The sequence below is a fragment of the Gymnodraco acuticeps genome, unplaced genomic scaffold, assembly GCF_902827175.1.
Source record: "Gymnodraco acuticeps unplaced genomic scaffold, fGymAcu1.1, whole genome shotgun sequence".
Classification (NCBI taxonomy): Eukaryota; Metazoa; Chordata; class Actinopteri; order Perciformes; family Bathydraconidae; genus Gymnodraco; species Gymnodraco acuticeps.
The window spans coordinates 1,470,694-1,483,040 of record NW_022992205.1 but is presented as its reverse complement, the minus strand read 5'-3'; the positions used below and the strand labels follow the sequence as shown (position 1 = coordinate 1,483,040).

The 12,347-nt window shown below is 40.7% G+C and overlaps 1 protein-coding gene across 3 annotated transcripts in view; it reads right to left on the bottom strand.

Annotated features, from left to right (window-relative positions):
* The window catches only part of igsf21a (immunoglobin superfamily, member 21a), a 277,788-nt gene that overhangs the window by 128,287 nt on the left and 137,154 nt on the right, over positions 1-12,347 (bottom strand). For all 3 annotated transcript variants that reach the window (XR_004568004.1, XM_034205655.1, XM_034205656.1), the window contains exon 4: positions 1,878-1,996. Coding sequence is in view for 2 of the 3 variants with exons in the window: in XM_034205655.1 (XP_034061546.1) it covers positions 1,878-1,996 (119 nt within the window). In the remaining variant the exon portion in view is untranslated. The remainder of the gene's footprint in view (positions 1-1,877; positions 1,997-12,347) is intronic.

Below are 12,347 nucleotides of genomic sequence, written 5' to 3'. Positions count from 1 at the left end.
TTAGATAAGACTTGGAGTATTACAGTCTTTATAGAATGGCAGGACAGTTGCCCGGGTGGGGGGGTTCCCTCAGGCTTAATAAAGTCACCATGCTCATGCCGTGTTTGAAGAATAGCAAAGGCTTTAGAAACTTTCCAGAGAGTGAAGAAGGACAGACTAGGTACCAAGAGTTCAGGGTTTAGCCTTTTAAAACTTGATGATTGAATTCCTTGGCAGGGGATTCATTAACATTATAATTCTTATTTATGAAGCCCTTTTTTTCCTCTCATTTTCTTTCTTTCTCTTTGCCACTTTTTTCTTTACTTCCCACTGAACTTGACACACTAATAGGTTATGAATAATTCTGTTTCACTTTAGACGGCAATTAGCCACCATGCCAGAGGCCATTCTTCTATCTCTTGTGGAGTGGTGATTTAAGACCCAGCTGAGTAAGGGTGCACCAACTATCCCGCGACTACATCACTCACTGCATCCCACCCAACGCTGAAACAAGAAACAGTTAACTGGGTAAATCCCAGACCATTGATAAAGTCTTTAGCTGACGAGTGTGTGGGGATCAGTCAAACAGAGCCATGGGATTGGTCATCAAATAAAACAGAAGCTGGGTCAAGAGCTTACTTAAAGAGAAATAAGAGTCTTAGTCGGAAGGAGAGAAAAAAAGAAACATGAACACCACAGGCAGCTCTCAGAGGCACGGAATGTGATAATGGAGTAATATCGTCACACGGAGCCCCTCTCTGGTGTTCCACTGACAAATGTCACCACTGCTAATTAGCCGTAGGACCACATGGAGAACAGCATGTCTTTGCTGCTGGAATTGATACATCAGAAGCAAGCGAACAGCTGTCGTTAGGGGGAATATAATACAATAATTACAGCACAGACTGCGCAATAGCCCACAAGCGCAAAACATCATCTATTGATTGGATGAGATATAACTGATAATGGTAATAGAGGTTTTATTTGGCAGTGGCAATAAGGTTGGAAGAAAGCAAACTGCATCATTATTAAATCTGTGTGATTGACGTGGAGAAAGGACCCACAGATGGATGGATAGATGCAGAAATAATGCACAATATAAAGTGTTTTGTCTTAAATTGTTAATACTGGGAAAGCAGGAAAGCAAACCTCCCTCGGTTTTACCGATTATTTGATACATTGATCTCATAAAACATTTGATTTTAAATGCTTTAAGCGAGTCAGCAAAGCTTCACTTCACTCATTGTAGATATGGTAACAAAGAGGCCCTATCATGCTTTTCTGGGTTTTACCCCTTTCCTGTAATGTTTTATAGGTTGCAATTGCTAGCACATCACATTGTACATGATAGGCTAAGGGGCGGGACATCTCTGAGCGGTTGATCAATCACAACAGAGCAGTCCAGCTAACCAATCAGAGCAGACTGGGCTCTGGTTTCAGACAGAGGGTGAAAAGAGGAGCTGCAGCACAGGCAGGATGAGAACACTTTTTGAACATTAAAGCATGTAAACATGTCCCAGTAGAGGCACAACATAGAAATATGAACCTGGAAATTAGCACAATAGATCCCCTTCAAAAATTGAATTCCTTGTTACTTTCTAGAAAACAGTACAACTAACTGTTTTGAAAAATAACCACTCCAGGACCTCACATACAACTAGAAAACACAGTTTAGAGTGAGTCAGACAGCATTTTCTTCTGCCAACAGGCCTGCAAAGCATTTCATTTTTCAATCTTTGTCAAACTGTTCAACCCGCTGACTCTGAACAGTCCCTCTCCATGCAACCATACGTCCCTCCCTGCAGCACACCATTTTTAACATTGAAAACTAAAGGGAACACACCACTGAAAGGACGTTTCCTTTGCTATAATATAAAAGGTTCAGCAATGGTACTCACACATAACAGTAAGAAAAACATTCCCTGAAGCCAGGACAACCTTCTCCCTTGTTGCCCGGTCGTAGATGCCCACATGGCATTCGTAAGGTCCGTTGTCTGAGATCCGCACCTCCGGGAGCCTGTAAAATACAAGAGTTTATGAGTTGATACAAATTTTAGCAGATTGGTAATACTTATTCAGTGATGCACAACTCAAATATGTTTTGGGGAAATGGATAGGTGAGAAATAAATGAGATAAAATAGTTTTCCATTAGTCATCTATTGATCTAAAACATGACATTATGAGGTAATTTAGTTGAAAAATGTGCACCCAGCAAATTCAGCTGTTTCCTATAGGCACGCTCAAATATGTACTAATATGATATGAGTTAATTTAACTGTATTACTTTTGAGGATATGAGACCAGTGATTTAAAGGTCACCTATTATGCAAAATCCACTTGTTCATGTCTTTTCTAGACCAGCGCGTGTCCCCTCTGTGTAAAGAGATTCTGAAAGTTTCAGGAAAAAAGATTCTCTCTCTTTTTGTCCTGATCCATTTATATAAAAACCTGTCTGAAAATGAGCTGATCAGATTTTGGCCACTTTATGATGTCATAACGATGTTTAGGCTTGTGTAACCATTAGCCAATCACCAACCAAGGTAACACCCGCCCACCTTATCACCTGAATCTCCTCCTAGAGCACCATTGTGTTCTTTTTAACCAAATATCTCTCAGAGGGGCATGGGGAGGGGCTCCTTATTTTCATCTAAAGTAACAGACAGAGAATCAGCACTTTTGAAACAGGGCTGAAACAGAGGGGATTATGGGATGCTACAATGATCTGTTTGGTGTTTGGAGCCAAACACTTATACATGTTTTGTATATATCTGAGACCTATAATATATTGATGAAAAACAGTATAATAGGAGACCTTTAAAGTGAGCAGACAACTTTCAATAGTAACACAATTAATGTATGCTTCTTGGTTTATATATTTGGTAATGTTTTTTTTCCTTTTCTTTTCTTTGTCAACAGCAACCATTACTTATTCAGTCACAGATAGCAGATCACAATGTTTTCCAAACAGCTAGGGAGCGCAATCTCTATTCTATGGAGCCCGGGGACATGGAGAATAAAATAATAATAATAATAATAATTGTTTCGCGATATCTCGCAAAACTTTTCATTTAGCTCAATGTACTTCCTGGGGGGTATACTACGAAGCAGGATTTTCGCTTAGCCGGCTAAATTCAGGGAAAACTCCGGCTTTCCGGTCCTACGAAGCTGGTTCTCTTTTTAGCAGGCTAGATCTCCATGGTAACTTATGCTTAGCGGCTAACCTGGTCGGGACCAGGTTAGGTTGCAGGCTAAGAGCTCAACTCAGTGAAAGCACTGCCTGCTGACCAATCAGAGCTCAGTGTGCGGAGTTTAAAGCGATCAAGTCATATTACAGGAGAAAGGAAATACAGAAAAGCTGCCGTCGCAGGAAAGACGGCTGGCAAAAATCACCGACTGTGTGAACGTGAACATTAATAGAATATCACCTCCATCTTCAGAGCAATCTGACTATTATAACATTAGCGTTAAGAAAGCTTACTTACATATCTGCCACAACATAAGTAACCGGATCAGAGTAACATTAAGTAGGCCTACAGTCCGCGGCATATCACTTCATAATGTATCATATATTTTCTTATCTGAGTCAGCTGAGCCGTATCTGGCCATGCAACACTCAGTGTCACATACTGTATGCAGAAGTATTATTTTAAGCAACACATTAAGTTGACGAAACACTCGAGACAAATGTAATTAAAGTCAGATCATGTTTTAGACGGGGCAGTGATATCATAAACCTGTTAATGTACGCATTCAAACACTTTTCTGTTACCAGCTGTATTCACCTTGCAGGTGCAGCTATGTGGCTTTTATCCTGGATAAAGTGTTTAAGTCATGGATGTTTAAAGTTTAACTTCTTCATATGTCTAATATTATAGTTCACTTTTCATTCAGGAAGTATGACGCTGCGCTGTCAGTATGCTTCTCCATGTCTGTGATTGGTCGAATGCTCCAAATACCACCCCTTTCATGTGAACGCGCACCTAACTAGATAGGACACGGCTGGCTTGAGCGATTCACTTGATAACCAGCGTCGTAGTACAGTTTAGCGAGAGCGCGTATGTTTTGGATTAGGCCAACCGGCTAACTCAAACATATCCAGGTTAGGTTGAACCAGCTTCGTAGTACAGGCCTCTGGTCAGTTCGGCAACACAGAAACCAGAACAATGGATCGGTTCACCGATTTTACTTTGAGCTTTTCCTTAAATATAAAGATATAACATCAGTGCTTGGCAATAGGCACGGGTTTCACCCAAGTGAAAGACACCTCAAGAGAACACTCAGAGCGAGGGGACATGCACGTCGCAAAGCATACTCTGAGCTGAGTTATTGACAGATTCGAATTGCGCGGATCAATAACTCATGAACATAACGTTGTAAAAATACAAACAACATGACTTTACAATCATAGCAAGGTAGACAACGAGCTACAGAGTCGTTTTTATCAGAACAGTTCGATTTGCGCCGTCATGCGAGCTAAACATCAATAATTGGTCATAATCTGCAGCTGGAGGAGATAGGAGTGCTTAGGGACCGTCTACAAACTGCAACGCCAAAAACATATAGGCTACTCATTGAAAAATTCAATAAAAATGTTTTAAGATGTAGTGTTACCAAAATCTCTAAACACATCAATGGTTATGTTGTTGTTACAGTATAACACTTTGAATAAATATGTTTTAAAATATTTTTGTAACCTGTTTTTTTCTTTGTTTGATTTGTTAGAAAATGTGGGCTTATTAACACGTATATACATATATATTTGAGAGGTACAATTTGGCCCCCGGGCCGTAGTTTGGACAACCGATGTCTCGCAAAAAATATATTTTTTAAATAATTTAGTTTTTCTTCTCCATGTCCCCTGGGGGCTCCATAGTATTCTGCACTCGTCAACAGTGATAATCAAAGTGAGACACTACTATCCACATTTAGCCCCTGTGATTTATTCCCACAAAAGAGGAACAATTGCCCTTGCTGCCTGGCTGTTTCAGAAGGGGACCTTTGTTAGAACAGCGGCATGGCGCTCACAGCAGCCAGGCTTTAATGAGTTCAGCTGTGTGTGTGCGAGTGTCTGCTTGTGTGTAGAGGAGATAGCTCTTTTAGAAAAGTAAAACTTGTGCTCCAACAAAAATCTGTCTACAATATAAATAAATATATTTTTCTTTATGTATTTGTTTTGTCCTTCTCGGTTCTTTGCAATTTTTGGAAATCTAAAAGAGGCTCTTATACTTGTTGGGGTTTTCCCTTCCCTGTAGTGTGTTATATAGGTTTTGGTGCATGTAAATGGTCTTCAAAGGATAAAATCCCAAATTTCCCTCATGAGCAAGTTTTTCTCTCACACACTCCCCCCCCTTGCCTGAAACGCCTCCATTAGACTCCTTTGTTTTCTTCCGCGCCATAGTGACATCACTACATAACACTGTTCTTCTTCTATGAAGTGATAGGGGCGGTCACCATCACAAAAGAGGTGACCAGCTAACCAATCAAAACAGACTGGACTCTGGTTTCAGGCAGAGGGTGAAAAGAAAGACCCTTTTGAACACAAAATACAAATCTGAAAATGTGCAAAACATGTCCTCTTTAATTCAGTAAAAACAAATGAAACATGACTAACATGAATTGCTGCCCTGAATCCCAACAGGCCAGTGGGGGCTATCAATAAAAACATTGTGTTTGAACTACCCAAGCAAAAAGTAACATTTTACTGAACGGACAGATCATAAACAAATGTTTGAAAAAGGTATGAAAAAGAATGAGCACCACAAGTGAGGTTTTCTTCACAAGAGCTTCCTCCAGGGATGGGCATAAAACAAGTACGTCTTTTTTCCCACTACAGGGCAACATGATGAGAATAGCACTGTGAATATATCTGTAGCGGCGGGTTGGGGAGATAATTGGCTTTGTCTTGGCTGGCTACATTATAGTAAACGCTGATGTAGCCCATTGCTTTGTTTTTATAAACAAAGCCGTGGATCTGTTATCCACAGTCCTGACTGCTGCATGTCTGGATTCAAACCAAGACAAGTGCAGGGGGAAGGAGACCAGAGATAACATGATTCAAAGCATTGAAGTATTGCCGGGAAGAAGGGTGAGGAGGCCGCCATGAAACTTCCAACCACAGCATTTCTGAGTGACCGCCTGTTTCTGAATTCTCCTGCAGCTTGACAGGAAGACATATCCGTCAGAATATGGGGAAGAACAAGAGGAAAGGTTGTACTCATAACATTGAGATTCCTGTAAAATATTAAGACTGCAGGAATTCATTTTTCAACAACCCGTCTCATCTTTGATGTCATGTATTCCAGAGGTGGTAGTCGATTGAGAATCTGTTCACAAAAGTGGAACACGTGACTCTGAGGAGCTGTTTTCTCCTACAGCTGCCTGATGGTTCATGGTTAATACCCAACCAAGTGAGTAGGTAATCGAATAACCAAACTATTTCCAGCAAACCACATTAAACACACTTCAAACTCTCCCCAGTATACCAGAAAAAAACACTTCATACACAGTCGAGATCGATAGCAATGGGCCCCCGTGGAGGAGCAGCAAAAACAGCACACGCAAAGAGAGATTGATTGTCCCCTAGGAGTTGCATCTGAAAGCTCTTTCCTGTTATGTAGGCCGTCCTGCAGAACTCCTCCTGCCTACAAATGCAAGCAAATGCGAGTGGCGAGATGGAGAGTGAAAAAGAGCAGACCTGACAGAGAGGCGTCTGATAGCTCATCAAGTCAATCTCTGCATCAAATGAACTAGCACATTGTCACATACTCTTTATGGCCCGTAGCATTACGCTCCAGTGGGTCAAAGCTGGCGTCTGTAAGTCAGCTCACTCGATGAAAAGCAGAATAAAATTGCTTAGAGGACGAGACGAGATTTGTAATCACGCAGGTTTTCTTAAGGAATAAACATGAAACAAAATGACGAGGAAACTGCTGTGATTCCCAGTGCCAAGGGAGGTGCGATTGGCTTTGTGCTGGCTTTCATATAATAGTAAATGCTGATGTAGCTCATCTCCCTGTTCTTATCCACAAAGCTCTAGTTCTGTTGTTTGCTACCCGAACTGCATTCATGGATTCAAATCCATACGAATGCAGAGAGGAGGGCTCAGTGAAAAATATGTAAAAAGCATGGAGGTATTACCGGAACAGGAAAGGGACCATAGAGAAACCTCACAAAAAAAAGACTTTCCAGTGATTACAGAAGCACCGTTTAAATTGCATTAAATGGGTTGTGTTTTGTACTTTTCCCAACCAATTTAAGAAGATAAAAGCCACGTTGAAAGTAAGAAAGTAGGAATTTGCATTACAGTACATAATTCAAATGAAATTGGTGTTACAACATTTCAAAGTTGTCAAAATAAGAATGATTTAATTTGTCACTTTTCCTAAAATACCCCGAATGTAAGTAGGAACATAATAGCAGAGGTGGGACCAAGTCATTGTTTTGCAAGTCCGAGTCAAGTCTCAAGTCTTTGCGCTCAAGTCCGAGTCAAGTCTCAAGTCTTTGCGCTCAAGTCCGAGTCAAGTCTCAAGTCTTTGCGCTCAAGTCCGAGTCAAGTCTCAAGTCTTTGCGCTCAAGTCCGAGTCAAGTCTCAAGTCTTTGCGCTCAAGTCCAAGTCAAGTCTCAAGTCAGGTTGGGCAAGTTCAAGTCAAGTCCAAGTCCTAAACTTTGACAAAACGAGTCTTAAACAAGTCATTATGTGTTTTTCACCAAATGTAATGACATCGATCAACAGAATAATTCTTAATAATCAAACTGCTCTTTATTAGTCATAATAATTTAATAATCAATTTTCTCTCTGCTGGTAAAGTAATGTGTTTTTTTCTAATTTAAGAGGTAAGGCTACCGTGACGGTTTGATTCAGAAGGAGTTTAATGTATAAGATCCCTGATGTTGAGGTGACCAGAATGTTTATTTCCACTGTGTACAACATGTTGTAAGGGACCCACAATCTATCTGTATGCAAGGGATAATGTGCAGTGCGGCTATGGGGAAAAGAACACCTGCATCTAGATCCCTCTGCAGGTGGTACTTTAACCATATTTTGATGCCAATACTTTTCTACTTTTACTTGTAACATTTTGAATGCAGGACTTTTTATTGAAGGAAAATGTATATGAAAGAAGAAATACGTCCCATAATCACTTACAAAGTAAATGTATTCATGTTCAAGATAAGAACAATGACTGAACATAACAGCATAACAGAACTGTGTTAGCGTGTTAGACAAAACGTGTGTATGTGTGCGTGTGTGTTAGGGCTGTGCAATTAATCATATTTTAATCGCAATTACGATTTTGGCCTGCCACAATTACGAAAACAACATAATCGAAAAAAACGATTATTTTGCTTTGCTAGGTTGTGACAGTGCACTACAACATATTTGATCTAATTAATTTTTTAGTAATGTATCATTTATTTAATAGTTTGTATTGGTTTTTCAGTTGAATTATACGTTCAGGGTAATCAACAGTTAAAAAGATACTGTTCAAATTATTATTTGTTTTAAAGTTCAATAAATGGATGTTTTCAAAGTCAATGAATATTTAATAATCATGATATTAATTATTGACCAACATAATCTTGATTATTGATCGATTAATCGAGCAGCCCTAGTGTGTGTGTGTGTGTGTGTGTGTGTGTGTGTGTGTGTGTGTGTGTGTGTGTGTGTGTGTGTGTGTGTGTGTGTGTGTGTGTGTGTGTGTGTGTGTGTGTGTGTGTGTGTGTGTGTGTGTGTCTGAGAGAGAGTGACAAGAGCTATATCCAGAGCTCTGCTGCCTTGGCTACACTATTTCATCGTTGCTGTTGTATGATTGGTGTTTAGCTACGGTATTTAACGTCTACAGCACCTCCACTTTTAGGGTTGACGTTGACCCAAACTTCGCCCGGAGGTCCCCCGGTGTTGTTGCGGGAGCTGCTGCACTAGCTAACACTCCACTAGCTAACGCTACATTAGCAAAACAAACGCTAATTTATTTTTGCAAAAGGTGCAGCGGGCTTCAAACACGTTCCCCTCCACTGGTTTCAACCAAGCACTAAATTAGATGTTTCCAACCAAATACGGTTGAACTTACACTTCCCCATATTAATTTGTAAGTAGATTCGAAGATTGGCTACATGAGCTGAAGCTTGGTTGCTAGGTTACTAGCTGGGTGTTCTCGAATAAGGGGCAGGGAGAAACAAAGTTAGTGATTACTGGTTCGATGTTGATTTAATTCAATACAAATTGTTGGGGGGAACTGAAAGGCTCTTACCGTACTGGTTACTTTGCAGCCCGGACATTTCCCCCAAAACACATTTAGACGCTATCGCAACACAGAAGTACCTTTCAAATCCGATCATTTTTAAGACCTTCTAAATCATATTTAAGACCTTTTTAAGGCCTTAAATTCAGATTATCACATTTAAGGTTTTTTAAGACTTGTTAAGACCCCGCGGGAACCCCGATTGTAACTTTTTTAATTGTCTGAACTTCTCCCACCTCTGGCAATAAATCCTGAGTGGTTACCAAAAAAAAACCCTGCTCTGAAGGTTATTTTCATTTTACAAATCCTGCACTCAGCTTTGCTTTCTCCAATATCATTGAAAAGCAGCCAGATGCTGCTTCTTTTTTCGGTTTTCGCTCATTTCTTGACTTTTTCCGACGCGCTTGCATTTAAATCCGGCTCCCCGTCTCCCCCGTCGCTCTGTGCAGCTGGCCTGTACCACTACACATGCTGTGCCCCCCACCCTTCTTTCCCATAATGGTATTATCCTAGTGTGTCCTCGCATATGATTGGCCGCATGGTGGCCCAGCTCAATAAAGACCCGCCCCTGCCTGCAAGGATTCTCAGCAAGAGTATGAGCGGCTGAAGATTCTGCTTTCCCCGACGGGAGTCTGCTCTTCTAACGGCAGCTCGCGATCGGCGTGTTGGAGACCTCTGAATTAAAGTATCAAGTCAGAAGGCTCAAGTCCAAGTCAAGTCCCGAGTCATTGGTGTTAAAGTCGAGTCGCAAGTGTTTTGTGATGTTGTCAAGTCGAGTCTCAAGTCATCAAATTTGTGACTCGAGTCTGACTCGAGTCCAAGTCATGTGACTCGAGTCTTCACCTCTGCATAATAGTAATGTTTGTTTTACACTCGATCAATCTGTAAGGAACCTGGACTACCAGCTGCCCGTCACTGCTTACATCACTAATAATGTTCCTGCAGATACACTCTATGACATCAGGATGAGATGCCCCCTACTGACCCAGAAAGCAATGCTACTGCAACTCCCTCCTGGCTGCTCTACCTCCAGTGCCATCCAACCTCTGAAGCTCATTCTGAATGCAGCAGCTCCACTGGTTTTTGACCTACCAAATGTATCTCACACTATACCACTCTTCCCCTCCCTTCACTGGCTGCCAGAACATGCTTCAAGACACTGGTACAGGCCTACCGTGCTGTCAATGGATCTGCTCCTTCTTACCTCCAGGACATGATCAAAGTACTCACTCTAGCACATGCAATTCACTCTGATTCGGCCAATCAGAGTTGCTACCCCCTCACTGCGAGGTGGAACCCGGTAGCACTCACCAATAACACGGCTGTTCGCTATCTAGGCTCCAAAATGGTGGGACGAGCTCCCCATTGAAATCAGGACAGCAGAAAGCCTACACACCTTCTGTCACCAACTGAAAACCCACCTGTTTCTCTTGTACATGCAATGATACTCTTTAAGACTTTAACGAGTGCACCAGCACTAACAAGGGTTTGGCTTGTTTGAAGCAAATGTATCTTTTATTGTTGGTCTGAGTTTAAATCTCTATGATTAATTGCACTATTTGTAGATGCGTTGGACAGAAGCGTCAACTAAATTAAATGTAATGTAAGCTTATCTGTATTACATACAGGATAATAGTTTTAAGGGAAAGGTAAACAATATAAAAGTATGTACAATTTAGTTAAAACAACTCTTTTAACCTTAGGTATATTCGCCATAGCACACAATAATAATATAATTGCTATACAGATTCAAAATACACAAGTGTGTTCTTTCTTTGTAATGTAGGACGCTTCGGTGGACACATTCACCTTCAGTGTAAGATTGAGGGGGGGAAATATCAGAATGAACGTTTTTAATTTGCAACTGTAATCAAAATAAAATTGAAATTGACGTTCTTAACACAACTTCCCACAGGAAATATAAATCAATTACTCAGAGACCTTACTGAGCTGTTTCACCTCCTAAAAACTGCCAGCACAACAACAAGGTTAGTCAGATTGAAAGTGTCGGGGTGAGGTGACTCAATAAATGTATAACTAATATAGTCTAGCAGTCACAAGGTCATTTGCAGCATACAAGGAATTTAAATGAACTGTTTCTGTTGAATGGCTACTGCAGAGTTTATGGACAGCGGAGACATGCTCGTTCCAGTTGAGTTTTGAGTTTGATTTATCTGACAGAGATTAGAAAGTGAGGCAAAGATTGACTGGGTCTACCGATTATCTTGAACTCAGCAATAGCTTTCCGTTTGTTGTGTGTGTATAATAGGGAGCTTGAAGCTGTTTTCGGTCAATATGGCAGATGTTTGCATGTTGGCCATGTGGGAAGGTAGTTAATGGGAGTTGGCTGACTGCACTAGCTGTTCCTATGGGGGGGAGGGGGTGCACGTACCCTCAGCTTGGACCCCACTGTGGCGCCCCTACAAAAGAAGAGTCTATTAAGCTGAAGTCATGGGAATGTGTCTTTTCTTTTTTTGTTAAAGCAATTTAAAAAAACTGTGACTGACACAAATGATGTAGCTGAAGCAAATACCAATAATGGTCTTGTATGGGGTTTTCTGTGCGCTTTGACTTTATACTCAACTAAAAATGTCTCTTTTGTCCTGAATAAAATGTTACCTTCTCATAAAGTACCTGGTACATTTGGTCTAGAAGCGCCACTGTCTGACTAGCGGTTTCAATTACAGCACTTGTTTTATTCACATAGTCCTGTTTGCCCCCATATTTAACCAGAATTGTTGACACTTCAACTGCAACTTTCAAACTTACAAATTCTCTTTGTTTTTGAAATAAAAAACCTTTTGATCTTTCAAGATGATGAATGGTTCATTAAGAAATGTATCGGCTTTGTGTAGCAGATTGTTTGGGCCAAAAAGGTAAACCATGGAGATGTATAAAATGTAAAACAACACTTTTGCTAAAGACATTTTTAACCACAGCACACATGGTATCATTTATTCAGGAGATATATGGTACCAGCAGCAACTACAGTGAAAACGGTCGTAAGGCAGGTGCAGCAAGGTCTCAGAAAAGTACTTAAGGTATTAATAACGTGAAATAAATTGCATACAAACCCACAACCATGAATTTAAAAGTCTCCACCATTTGTAAAAGCAAACCTACTT